The 14800-nt window shown below is 37.9% G+C and overlaps 1 protein-coding gene across 1 annotated transcript; it reads right to left on the bottom strand.

The window, feature by feature from the left end:
- Positions 1–16: 16 nt before the first annotated feature.
- LOC145491652 (WD repeat-containing protein 47-like) lies at positions 17–13071 on the bottom strand. Its single transcript, XM_081470868.1, has 8 exons — positions 10928–13071; positions 10343–10520; positions 7639–7981; positions 7310–7411; positions 6400–6697; positions 4963–5234; positions 2196–2438; positions 17–1789 (listed from the first exon to the last, which is right to left on the bottom strand). Exons 1-8 carry the CDS (start codon positions 12811–12813, stop codon positions 1479–1481), a joined length of 3633 nt encoding a protein of 1210 aa, XP_081326994.1. The 5' UTR covers positions 12814–13071; the 3' UTR covers positions 17–1478.
- Positions 13072–14800: the final 1729 nt, after the last annotated feature.

The raw sequence follows: 14800 nt of genomic DNA, 5'->3' as shown, positions 1-14800 counted from the left end.
ACAATAATTACTTAACTCTTGACACATTGAACAAGTTTATTTTCAAAACTGAATTGACATTTTAACACCTTATATCTACAACAAGAACAATACTTTCTCTTGATAATATTAATTTTACTCCCATAATTTTAGTAACCTTGGGTACTTATCATTTACATGGGAAAACCGGAAATTCCAGTTGGAAAATTGTGGGAAGCTTCAGAAAATATGGGCTGTGATTTGAGTTGATGCTATTTTTCTGCTCCTTTTAAGTCTCTCTAGCTGATGTGGATATACTTTGTAGTGATTCCCTCTCCTGCAACGTCGAATTTAATCGTTTAATGTTTATGCCTGAAATTTCCAACTGGATGGTTTTTGTAAATGGTAAGCATCCCTTACCTTTCTTTTTAGTATTACAACATCTCAGAAATCATAAATAAAGCACCATTAATATCATGCTAGTCAACAATACAGTTATGCTCTTAGGATGATCCACTAAACAAATGCAGTGATCAAGAGTTAATTGGGCCTAGCACAATGATTTATTGTGACCAATCACACTGCTGACAATAATTTACAAAGAACCGAGGGCTTTCTTTAAATAACAGAGTTCATTTGTATCTGAATTTAAACTTTTACCTTTTATAAGTTTAAATATAATTACAATTCACAACTTACAATAAATAATATCAAATCAGAGACTTACTTAACCTTTGAATTATAAGGACTATCTATACAAAAATGTCTGATGTAACACATCTACAATATGTTGTGCTAAGATACCACATAACACAATGCTAGCACTATTTGCCACCTGTGCATGAAACAACCTAAGGTAAGAAAAAGGCACTTGAAAGAGTGATATGGGTCCAGAACAAGTTGGTTATTCCTGATTTGATTGTGTCTAATGAACAAATTGTTCAGATACCAATGTGGTATGATCAAAAAAATAACTTTTTTATAATTTTTGAAGAAGTTCCAAGACACATTTCTGAAATGGTGCTTATCAATGTACAAAACATCAAATGCTTTTGTGGTTTGATTATGGCACCTGCTGCAGCAGCAGTGTGGTATTTAATAAGTCATGTTAATTGGGAGCCATCCCCCCTCCCCTGGTCACTTTTTTGGGGGAATTCACAACATGTCTTTCCAAGGCCTAAATGTCCTGTTACAAATGCTTAGGGTGAAGAAAATAGCACACTGGCGAATTTCTGCAAGGACATGCCTCTGCACCCCTACTGTAACTTGCCACTTTACAAGGTTGCACGCTTGCCCCACTGCTACAACCCCTTTCTTCCTGAATTTCCTTGATCAACTTCTTTGAAAGGATCAAAACAGTAGCTCTAATTTATTTTTCTAAAGAATCCAGGATTCCATGAAACACATGAACCCCAAACCACCCAACAAACATTGTAAAACCCCTTTCTTTGATGCTCAAAATAGGCCACTTTAAAGCATAAACAATGTAGTGCAAACAAAAGTGCACTTCTTGCAGAGTTTTAACAATCTGGGGCCCACAGACTGACTGTTCTGTCAGCACTAGAGCTCAAGAATGCCAGAAGACCAGGATGCCAACGGCATTGGATGACCTTGTCTCTATGATGAGCAACAACAGAGTATGGTGGTGTTCTTGTTTCTAAGTCTTTCCTTACATCCATCATGATGATACTTGTGTCATACGATCCAGTCAGAAGAAAATTATTATCCGGCGAAAAACGCACTGATCTGCAGTCCATTGTGTGTGGCTTGAAAAGCTGTAATGTTCGGCCTGCTGTGATGTCATAGATCATACAGCTTCCATCTTCATGACCTGTGGAATGAAAACAGATGGCAAAAATTAAAGATCTACATAGATAGAAGAAAAATGAATGTTTACATCAGTTTATTTGGACCAAAATAACACTGCCTGCACAATCTATCTGTTCCCTAAGAGATGTCTGCAGTTTCGTACGAAGTTATGATCAAATCTGACAGTTGTCTTAGTAACAACTGGGCTAAATGAGCAAATTTATCATGAGACTTAGAGGCCCTACTCTCCGTAGACTGTAATTCTGACACCTGCTAAATTAAATGGAGACTGCATGGTTAAACTATATCACAGTATGGCTTACAACTAGTCACCCTAGGAAATTCATTATAATAAATTATGCCAAAAAACTTCAGTGAAGTGACATACATACAGTATGAAATAACTGTGCACTATTTACAGTAGTTACCTGAAGCTAACATATTGCCTGATGAGTTCACACAGACTGATGCCACACAGCTGTCTCCAGTTGCTATGGCATCAATACATCGCTGTGACCGCAGGTCCCACAGCCTGACAGTATTATCGGCAGATCCCGAGGCAATTATGTCATCGCTGTCGGCATATACAGCCATGATATGTCCAGAGTGACCCTTCAGTTGTCCTACTGTCTGGCCAGTATTACAGTCAGAGATCATGATATTTCCATCTCCTTGAAAAAGGAAATCAGGTCAGGGTGGTTATAATGAGTGGTTTTCCGCTAGCAAGGAATGAATGAGGTGAAAACACTTTCCTCACACACAGCTGGGAGTATGGGCTTGAATGTGTACGGGGTTTTGAGGTCACATGCATAGTTTTATGTTCAGTTTGTTTATTGTTATCCACCATTGCCTGAACTGCCCCATGTTATTCAATTTGTACACATAACAAACTTGCACATGCACCCACATGTACAATTTTGGGTCTTGATTTCATTTTAGCTGGTTTATTTTGAAAGTTGTCATGTAATAGTAGTGGTTTAAGATTTTCGTTAGTAAATGTCAGGCTTGGCAAGCATCCCAGTTCAATTGAGTATGAGAGGTGACTTTTCAAAATAAAATCACACAACTAGTGAGACAATCTCAGATAGTGCAGAGTGTAATTTACAGCTCTGATGCAGTAGTCACACAGGTTCTCACCCCTGCTGTACTCTCCCTTGGTAGTCAATGAGGCCTTTTCCCCTTTGCAGAATATGAACGGACAAAAACTTGATAAGACATACTCTTAGCCGTGTGTATGTTTCATGTTTGTGTTTTGCCCAAAAATAACTTACAATTACTGTTTGTCAAGATGGTTTTAAATTTATTGTGGTATTTTATCTTGAGTTTCGTTCGTTTTTTAGCATTACTTTTCACGCCAACGTTTGTAATTTGATACTTTTGTTTTCCTCGCCAATGTATGCAACAAGATACCTTTGTTTCCACGAAAATATAAGAAAGATGTGTATTTTTTTAACTTACTGCTGGAGATAAATGGAATATAAAAGTTAAATATCTGCTGAAAAGTCGAAGTCAGAGGAATGATTTTGTTTTATTTAAAATGTAAATTTTCATTTCACCAATAAACACGAATTAATCTAATTATCAAATAGTCACGTCGAATCACGGAATAGTGCGTTCTAATACTGTTGCCAGCCGAGTTGGTGTAAACAATCAAACTAATGCACAATGCTATCGAGTAATACAACTGAGGAGCATTTCAACAAGAAGTATTGAAGGTAGAGATCTTTACTTGACCGAAATTATGTCCCACATCGGTGAGCAAGTCGCCTCATCGACTGATGAAATTAATTGGAGGTTTCAGTAAGTGCCATGGAGTCTGCAGCAATAATAACAAAGTTTCTTTTGTCACAAATTTACTAGTTTTACATGTAACTAATGTGGGAAAATTTCGGCTGAATATGATCTTTGGACTCTCTTTCAGAGAAGAGGAAACAAACAAGCTGCTAAGGAGAAGCAATATGTTCTGATTCTCTATGTCAACCTTGGCAAACACACAATAGTTATAAAACAGCAGACGACATTTCTTCAATCGAGCTAGGGAAGATTCCAGAAGATACGCAGTTGCAGTAACGTTCTTTGCTCTAAGAAAGAAGAACTGATGTCACCTGAAATATAACTGCTATCCCCAGCTAAAACGAGAGTGTGATATCACTCAGGGCTAAAAATTAACTTCAGTGCTTGGTCGCCACTCGGGCCAGTATCCCTGAACTCTTAGTGGCCCAGGCCAAAATGAAGTGGCCCTCAAATTTTCTCGTACAGTCGGTTACTCTCCAGAACATCGTCCTTGCTTTTGGCTTTTTTCGGCGGCGGCTGTTCACATTCAGAGAGGTATTTCCACATTTTGTATTCCAACCTCGAGCAGTTTGCCGATATTCGTGTTTCCAAATGTACCGCACAGACCTCTGGGTAAGTCTGGAGTCACATATCAATAAAATCAAAATGGCGTCTACATATTGGAGTGATCTAAAAACTCGATCACGAACGGCTTCAAATTTTGCAATTTAGAACTAACTTTTACTACAGATTGATGAACTTAGAGTTCAGGAAAGAACAGAAAGAAAAGAAAGGTCCTCCAAGGAAAGAACATTTTATTTCATCTTTATTGTTATCCTTTGCGTACTTCTCAAATCGTAGTCACCCTTCGGGCAATCAAACCTCAATTCTTAGTGGCCCTGGGCTCTTTTTAATTGCCACTGGCGACCGTGCGACTGCCAAGTTTTAACCCTGATCACTCATTACAAAAAATATAAAAAACCGCACATCTGAACACGAGAGTGGAGTTTATCACACTAGCAATGCTAGAACGCATGCGTCTTACATGTTGTGAAATGTATCTTTCACCTAACAAACAGTCGACTTTGACGCTACCTAATCTACGCATGCGTTTGGAGCAAATTGCTTCTGTTCTTGAGAGAATGGCACCAAAAGGATAACACAAGATTTGCAAAACCATATACCGGTATATATTTCTTTCATGTTATCAAAGAAGGCAACGTAAGTATGACGCCTTTTGCGTAATGCACTCGGGTACCTACCGCACCCAGCCCCCCTTCCCGCAAGGCTAATTAATTGAAATTAATTAATTAATTAATTAAACAAATATTAAAGTTTACACCTTATGGCATTAGTGTCTTAGTGAACAGCAGCCCCCTAAACCATCCCAATAGTGCACTCTGCACTAAAAATGGTACGTACCTGCTCCTCCAGAGACCAAAACCGGTGTGCCATTGGCACGCGAGACAAATGCTAGATCCCTAACAGTACCATTATGAATAGCAAGCTCCAATCCAGGCCATGCCACAGAGCAGGTTTCGGCATCAAATCTTGTCATTTTGATGCTTTTGTCATTGGATCCTGTGGCTATTATGTCTCCTCCAGCACTCCAAGCTACACAGTAAATGGAGCCCCGGTGGTGGCGGTTACTTTTAAATAGAATGGTTGGTTGTGGAGGTTGATCACCACTGTTACTATAAATGAAAAAAAAAAAAAAAATGCAACAAGATGTTATTGTGCAGGTAATGTCTTCTTATATTTCAAACAATAATTATATTAACTAAACAGGCAACCTCTGGATATGAACAAGACAGTTAACATGTGCTCTGACTGGTTTCCAGCTGGATGGATAAAAAAGCTGTATCTGTTTATAACACCATGTAATAGTTGTCAAATATTTTAATACATGTGTTTTGCACTGAATTATTGGAAAACAAACAACATCTGCTTGCATTGATGACAATAGCTTAAATCTGAATGGGTGTTTCCAGAAAATACCCATACCCTACCATGGTTGGCATGAACAGTTTAACCCCCCTTGCTTTGGAAATTCCAGAATGCTCTACCCCCACCTGCCCTCTGAATTCCAAAATCGTTAACCTATCCATGCAGGTAATGATTGTTTTGTCCTTGTTGCATGCAAATCTAACGAGATATTTTTATTTTTTAGTTACTTTTTAAGTTATTGTAGTTACAAAGTTATTGCAAAAATATCAAAATTTCAGCTATAATGTCGATTACCGTTTTTCCTCATACAAACCTTTAAAAATTCAAACCGTTGTAACACAACACTTCCATATGCAATGAGAGACTGCTGTGAGTTTTTCGCATGCAACAAGATTGTCGATTGACAATTTTATATTGGAAGGAAACACAGGCTTGTTTTATATTTTATTGATCTATCTACTAATTCATCAACTTTAAGGCCTCTTTGACGAAGACCTCGTTGCACAACCCATTCATTCACTCATCCATGTGAACACTAACACCTGCCTGATCAATCTTTATCCTGCTTCTGCAGTTGGTTCGTGCTTGATTTGCAAACTGGAAGAGTTATCAGATCAGCAGTTTCAAGCAAAGCTTTAGCCGTCTTCCCTCTCTGGAAATTCAGAGCTGAACCCCCCCCCCCCCCCACCCCAAGGCATTTGGAACTGTGTTACTCTCCCCACACCTTCAGAATTCCAGTCCAAGAAACCCCTCCTCCCTTGGAATTCCAAGATGTCGCCTGTGGTATGGTATGGATATTTTCTGGAATCACTCAATGATCAGAAATCAAGATTTCTCTAACTGATATTAAAGTTAGAAACACATTGCTTAATGCAAGGTTGGCTCTTGAAATTGTGTCAACCAAAAGAATACCTTTCTATTCTTCGCTCGGAATTCAAGCCTTCAGCAGTGCATACTCTTAAAGTCTTTGAGTTTGATCCAACAGCAAATAAATCACCAGAGGGATGAAAAGCTATGGCTCTGATGGCTTGCACATCCTCTAGTGTAGCTACAGTGTAGAATGAAATGTCTGAAGACGAATGCAAGAGTTCCTTCTGTTTTTCATGTTGTGGAATATGGCTACCATGGTTGACAGTTACTGTAGTGTTATTGGGTGGTGAGTTGGTGGAAGGCTTACGGAATGTCATGTTTACTGTCCCTGTCTCTCTAACTGTGAAAACAAAATGAATAATTGAATTAATAAACAAATGAAGGAATCATTATCAATAGTAACAAAAAAATGAACAGTTACAGTGTGATCAGGTCACTATAAATCATTCTGTGCTAACTTTTGGTATAATTTGTTGGCTGGTGGCCATGTCTACAACAGTTGAAACATCAATAGACCTAATGCAAAAATGATGGCCAATTTTAAATTCTTTTGTATGCATTTTGATAAGCCTTACTAACCTCATCTGAGAGTAAAAATCCTTCTGAATTATGAACTCAAAAGCAAGGTTAGTGAGGCTAATTAAGATGCACACCAAATAATTTTTAATCAGCAGCCATTTTTGCATGAGGTCTATTCCAATCTAGTTTTGATATTACATGCAAAATCGTGTTTTCAACATTTCTGAATTTTTGCAAGCTTAGTGGACCAATAAACAAAACAGACCTGCACTTGGTAAATGAACTTATGTTTATGCTAATGTTTATCTTTCTTGCAGCAGGGTTCATTACTTTATTGATAAGCCAAGATCAAATTTACATATTTGGGTGTAGACCATTTTCTACTTCAAAAAAGCTAGTTGCATATTTTGGGGGAAATAACTATTTTACAGACCTTTCTTCGTATCTCTGCTAGTTTCCTTGTGTGGTTGTTTAGATTCTCCAGGATAATGGGCACCAGTTGGAGCTCTATTAGTCTTTGGTTTGCTCTCGGTACCTAAATAAAAGAGGGTAAAGATAGGATATAACGATCATTTAAACTCACAACTAGGTTCACCAAATGGGACTCTCATCAAAACTGTCCAAAACTACATCCAAACTACTGTTAATAAAGTTATCAAAAACTATCCTAAAAGTCATTAGAACTATCCTTAAAGTCATCAAAATAAGCCTACAAGTTATCAAAACAGTCCAAAAAGTCATAAATAACTCAGAGTTACTCACTGGGAGGCACCACAAATGTTGTAGCATTTCTTGAAGGCTGCCCATTTACTTTTGCCCCTTCATGACCAAAATCTTGCTGCGCTAGTTCCATCGGCTGATTTTGGGTTTGTAGTTGGGGTGTAGCAGGTGAGTTGTTACCGCCATTAACCGATTTGATTCTTTCCACTGATGGTGCATTGCCATTGACACCTTGAGCTGGAATTCTTATCTCTTTGTTTTCATCCATCGCTCCCATCTTCTGTTTGGTCACAGTCTGTGGGACAAGGGAACGCCGCACACCATTAACTTTCGGTCCTCTTTTAACTGGGACTTGCTGATTCTGGGATACAGTGTTCTCTTTGTCCTGCAAATTTGAAAATGACATTCCTAACTGAATTATAAAGTGTTGATGCAGTATGTAGAAGGCATGGTGGCCTATCTGTTAGAGTACTGGAATCCACACTGCAAGAGATGAGAATCCCTACAAGAGGAGGTAGCATTTTTCTTAGTTGCTTCATGCCTCAGAAATCAGAGTATTTGTTGAGAGCTATAAGCCAGGTGGGAGCGGATAGGAGTCAAAATGAATTGCACAGCAGGTAAAACGGGTCAAAATAAATGTACAAAACCAAACTGTAAGTTTTTAAAATGACTGTCTATCCTATTTTAAAAAAAAACCCTATGTACTGCAGACTTTTGCAGTTTTTCACTACTTAGAGCTTAACAGGAAAATACACTCCTGTAAAAGTTATTATTTTAGTAAATCTTTGAAGCCCAAAATACCAGGGCAAAGTTATTGTCATCTTCATGCCAGTGATGTGACTACAAAGCACAGCTACATCCATTAGCTCACAAATTAAAAGTACCTTGAAACTGAAACAGTCAACTGATCACAGACCACTGAGTAAAATTTTCACACACCAAATGATAATATTGCAAGTAGCAACTCCTTTCACTAACACAATGATGTAATCTCCACCTTGAAAGCCACAGGAAAATAGTAGAAACAGCCTGTTAACAGCAAGGCGCAAGCTCTTATAATTGATATTATCGATCACCAATCTAGTAAACATCAATAGATATACCAAGCCATACTTTAGAAGCACACAAAACCAAATGTCTATGATCCTGCATCAGTTAAAGATGACAGATGAACTTGACTTCCATCAATAAGAGACCTGCTTTATGATCAGACAACAAGCCAAGTGGATAGGCATTTAAGGATGGTCAGATAGTTCACTGATTTTGACAGATAATAAGACCTTGAGCAACAGGTACCTGCATCACTGGGTCTATATATTCTAGGAAATGACACAGAGCAGTTGGCAATAAAATCCCTGGGATTGAAGGATAATCAAAAGGGTACAGGTACCCGTAACACAATCAAAATGGGGAATCAAAATAAATATGGTTTGGAGGCACACCTTTCTTGATTAGTTGCTCTGAAAATCTGCAGTACTAGTAAACTAATAGCTTAATACAAGAAGACCATCAAAGACTTACTGTGAGGTATAAAGATTTTCTTCCAAATGGTTTTCACATACACACTGGTTACTTAAAACACTAAGTTTTTAAACAAAGATAGCTCAAAAACTGGTAGGCCAGGCAATATTGACAAAAATAAATACACAATTTCCAGAATCTCCCTTCATGAACAGTAGGAAATGATAAGCAAATGTGTTTTCTGGATCACTGCAAATTTCATAACAAATACACACTAGAGAAAACACAAGCCATACTATAACAACAGGGCAGTAGTTTGTTCTGTTCTATCTGCAAATATAACCACACCAGTGATCCGGGTGACAATAAATCAACTGTGGAAACCTTTAAGAACCATGAGAAAAACAATTAAAAAAGGTCACAACACTCTGGCAACCTTGGTCCAACTTGATAAACAAGACCCATTCCACTTACTTTGAAGGTGAACACAGGCATTCTGTCAACTCAGTACCTTGAGTGCAAGTTAAAGATTGTGGATAAATTCAGACTTCCACACCATCAATGGCATAAAAGTGTTAAAAATTGAATGAAATAGATATGATGTCATAGAGGGATAGATAGGGCAGGTGTGGAGAATGGTGAGTTCATATTTTGTCAAGCAACCACTCAAATCAGTTGGTCAGTGACATTTTGAGTGTTTTAATCTCTCCAGAAAGAAGATGTGCTACTCTAGACCTTAGGTTACACACCAAACAAAAATGTTTCCAAGAAAGAGTTTGAACTGATACCATATGAATACAAAGAAACTGAAACAGTAAATCTACTCTTCATGTTTGACTTTCATTCAAGGAGACTTCAGACATGGCTGTCTAAATTTCTTTCCACAATCATCAGTTCCGTTATCAATTAAAAATGTCTTCATTTTGGTTTTAACTAATATAACTTAAATGAATTTCACACACCTTTTGTAGAACGAGCACAAAATGAAATAAAATGAAATAAAAGACTACTGTATGCAAGACTCATGAGCAATGAAAATGTGTCTTTTTGGCAGATTGCTGTAGTTGAAGCTCTCTGCCTTCAATACAATTGTTTGGCACAGTTTGGGGGCAACATTACAAGGTTCACTCTGTAATCAAAAAAAACTTTCCTTGTCTGTGGATTTTAATATCCCACTTTCTTGATTGAATAAAAGAACTAACATAACAACTACAGTTTGGTGGTTTATGTGAAACAAAATTCCAGAAAAACAAAAAACAACAGAAACAAAAACATGGCTGTGTACCTTTCCCAAGTCAGCTGTTACCACAGTGTCTGAATTGTCATACTTTGTGACAACTTTTGGGTTGTCTTTTTCATAGACAAGAGGAATACTGTGGGGCGTGGCACCATCCACAGATAGGACTGGGGATGCTAGTGGAGCTGGTGTTGATGACAATCCCTGCCTTGTGCTCTTGGGAGTACTAGAGTGAGTTCAACAAAACAACAAAAGTGAATAAGAATGTTGTAACACCAGTTTTTAAAAGACTTTCTGTTTGAAAGAAACTTAAGTGTTATGTTTTGGCTAAAAACACTTAAGTCTTATAATACATTAGTCTTCTTCAAGAGTGACTGAATAACCTCTCAAAAGGGGTATAATCTCTTAATCCATACAGTTTGCCTTCTGGCTGAAAATGTTAATGAAACCCCTGCCAAAAACATAATTCTGCTATATCTTACTGCTTAAATCATAACTGTTATGAGGATGCCTAAAGTGAGTTTCAGGCCAACAATCTTTTGCCAAAAATTGAACCAATCAACCACAAAGTAACTTTAAATACATTCATGATCAATGTTGAGGAAAAGGATGTTGCTATTCATGATCACTTGCCTGGTATTCAGAACTCCAGAACCATCTGCTAAGGCAACCCAATGACCTGTGCTTAAAGGTGCACGTTCATTCACAAGGGGAGTTAGAGGAAACATTTGGTCACCTGGCGTTACAGGAATAATGTTGTAGGCAGTATTGTCTGCAGTGGCTTCTTCTAGGTTTAAGTCATCTGGTTTATGCTTGGTTCTAACAGTAGGAGTTGATGTCATGGCATTATTGACTGAAAAGCTATTAGAATACTGTTTTTCATTCTTTGGATGTTGTTGACCACTCTGTTGTATATGAAAGCTATTGTGAGATTGTGGAAAATGACCCTCACTTTCTACAGGAGTAGCAATCTCTTGATCACGATTATGAAATATGATCTGCCCATTTTGCATGTGAACTGTCTCCTCTTGCACTGAACTGTCTGGAGGCCTTTGAAAGTTAGTACTATCAGCTAAAGTTTCATTTCTAAAGCTTTTGAAGGATTCACCAGATTCTGGTCTTTTGTCAGGCAATTCAGATGTAGCTTCGCCTTCCCCATTAGGTTTTCCCCTCAAGGACAATTCTAGAAGTTGTCGCTCTAGTTCTTGCTTTTGCCTCTCGTAGGCTTCAAGTTGTTTTAAGACATCTTGTTGTTGTTGCTCTTTGAGAGCATGAATTCTATCAGAATCTTTGCTTGGTTCTGAAGCATGACTGCCAACAGGTTGAATGGACTCATGTTCCTTAATAACATCATCTGAATTACTGTCAGATGTAACTGTCTGGATCACTCTCTTATCCTCACTTTCCAGTTTAGTAGCCAATCCATTTTCATGGAAGCCATTATTAACTGGGGTAGAGCTTGGCTCTTTCTCTTGATAGCCCTTATAGTGAAACTCATTATAAGAATGTGAAACTCCCTTGAGAGGCTGGGTGGAATACACCTTGTTGTTCAAGATTGCTCCACTGGTCCTGCCTGTTTCCAATGTGGACAGATGTGTGGCAATGTCAGTGGTAGCTGGCCGGCCAGAAAGAGATAAGCTCCTTGAGAGAATTTCAGCATCATCTCTTCTTGGAACCTTGTGAAATAAAACACCTGAGGCTTGTTTGACCCTTTTCAAGTCAACTTCTAAACTTACTGGTTCAAAAGGTGTGATAAAGGCATCTTGTGGTAGATTTTTAAGCCAGGACAAGAAATTGCCAGAACTTTCCTGTGATGGTCCATTTAAGATGTTATCTCCTGTGTAAACATGAAGGTCTTCTGAGAGATTTCCATTGATTGCTCTCAACTGACAATAATCCACACAACTTTCAAAACACAATCCTTTAATTACCAAGTTCAATAACCGGTCTTTAATTGGGGTCAATGGTCTTGGCAACTTTCCATTCAAACCTTTCTTTTCTATGGGAATCACCTTTCGAAGTAAATCAAGGATTTGTTCAAAGCATTTTATCCGTGCTGTGGTGGGGTTCCAATCTCGATATTCCGGCTGTTCGGGTAGATTAGGAACAGTCAACAGAAAACACAATTTGCTATATTCAGCCTTGTTTGGACAGTCTTCCTCCAGTTGATTCAGGCACTTGATTAAATCTTCAATTGAGTAGCTTGTTGAATTTCCACCAAAACCCGACTTGAAGTATAACACTTCCATGAACTTTTGCTTTAAAACAAGGTAACGGAATTGTCTTGAGTCGAAATCGGCGATGCCTTCAAATGGCTGAGCAAAGATCAATATGGCCTCCCATTCGCCATCAAGTACAAGGTCTCTCAAGAAGAGAATATCACTGGAATAACCACAATTTACGATCCCAGATTCTTTCTCAAGACTTCTCATGGTGTTGTGAAGCTTTCTGGAGTCCAAAAACTCGAGGACAAGCCTTACGACTTGATTATCCTCCAAAACTACGTTGGTATTTATCATGTCAGATGAACAATTTATGCGCTGCTCGACAGAAACCGTTTACCTCGCCTCTTCGTTTTCTTCACTCTAGCAGCCATTCAAAATCGATTCCTTTTTGAAAATATCGAGCAGATGCCCATGCAACGCTCATTATAATAATTTTTTCTTGTCTTCCTCCAATTACACCATGTGTCGTTGAACCAAAACCGTCTTTTCAATATTTCTAAACGTGGTTTGTAAATAATGCATGGCGCCAAAAAAGCCTCTCAGATAAACGCATGCGCTGTGAGAACTGCAGTTTACCCAGTTCACTTCCGGTGCCGAGTTTGCATAAATTAAAACATCAGTATTTTACTGATATACAGTGTGTGGCAGACAAATATAAAATGAAAAAAAAAAAGTTTTATACTGAGAGGCTCTGCCCCAAGGTCCAATTCTTTATGCTGTCATATACCATTTTGACAGAAAAGGTAGCCTGAAAATACCTTTAATTGAAAAAAGGTACTCCTTTTGATATTTAAGAACCTGTAACTGCTGTGACAGGCCTGTGTTAAGAATAAATCTCCCAAAAAAAGCAGTCTTCTCATCATTTTTATGTAGTGCTTAAATTAAATTAAATGAACCACAAGTTGTGTCTGTTAAAAATATTATGTTAAACGAGAAGCCCTTTTAACTACCTAAGTGGCAGATTTCCCTACCCTCTCATATACCTCAACTGGCTTGTGAAATCCCTACTCTTTTATATACCCAAAGCCTGAAAAAGGTAACCCTTTTCTGGTGGAGCTTCCCTTTATAGGCCATTATAGGGAGTACACCCCCCTCTGCCCCAAAAGGTACTTGATAAAATGTTTGGTGAGGTGTGCTGCATATTTCTTAAAACCTTCACTCAATTTCAGACCAAAACATGGGATTTTTAATTCATTGTTTTCAGATCTGACTGTAAAATGCTTTATCTTGTTTTAAACCTCAGGAATGACTTCAATTCTGCATAACCATCAGAGGAGGGCCTCAATTTGTGTTGTTCCAAAAATTATCCATACCCTCTCCACTGAAGGCTTCTGGTTTGAGCCCTCCCCTCTTGAAATTCCAGTTGAGCTTCATACCTTCTTTCAAATTTTGACTTTTGAGAACCCACACCCCTTCAGCATTCCAATGACCTTCCCTACATAGCCTAGGTATGTATGCATTTTCTCAGGAGCCAAACACAATTTTCAATTTAGTATCAGCTAATATCTTCATTTTTGTCCCCCCCCCCCCCTCCCCCAATAGTTCAGATCTGTTCCCTTTCCCCACTTGCTATGACAAAATCATTTTGATTGATGACTCGATCAAAAATTAAAAATTAAATTTAAGAAACAGAAATGATGCATTAACACCAGGAGTTCAGGAGTATCTGCAAGGTACATAAGTACTTTTCAATTCTTCTTTACTCAGTGTTATTAGCCTTTGAATCAGACTGTGCAAGCTTATTCGGTCAATTTCTTCTTATAGACCTTTCCCACATTCCACTTCAGTGTGCACAAACAATAGCACCAGAGTGAGGTTGGGGTGGAAATTTTCATACATTTACTGTATTTTTGTCCACCCTGACCTTGACTTGGCACTATTGTTTGTTGGAATGCGGGAAAGGTCTACTTATGAAATAAGGAAATCCCCCAAAGTGTTGTGTGAACTCATAACTGCATCAACATAAGTTGATCTAAAACAGATATTATTAGTGTGCTATACAAACAAAATGTTACAATTTATAATAAAATCATGTTTATGCCAGATATTGTCTCGATATAATATTACATCATCTTTCCAGAAAGGGGAAACATTTATTTTTAGGAATCTCAAAATATACTAAAAATATAAATTTTCAAAGATTGCCTTGTAATAATGAAAAAAATAGTAATTATAACATTATTGCATTCAGCCTGCTATACACATAATCATGGAGACAAAGAATTGCTAGATTTCGTTTTCAGGATTAGCAATATTGCATATGGGCCTGGCAACCCTCAGA

The sequence above is a fragment of the Orbicella franksi genome, chromosome 1 (assembly GCF_964199315.1).
Source record: "Orbicella franksi chromosome 1, jaOrbFran1.1, whole genome shotgun sequence".
In the NCBI taxonomy this organism is placed as follows: domain Eukaryota; kingdom Metazoa; phylum Cnidaria; class Anthozoa; order Scleractinia; family Merulinidae; genus Orbicella; species Orbicella franksi.
This window is presented reverse-complemented; position numbering and strand designations above follow the sequence as displayed.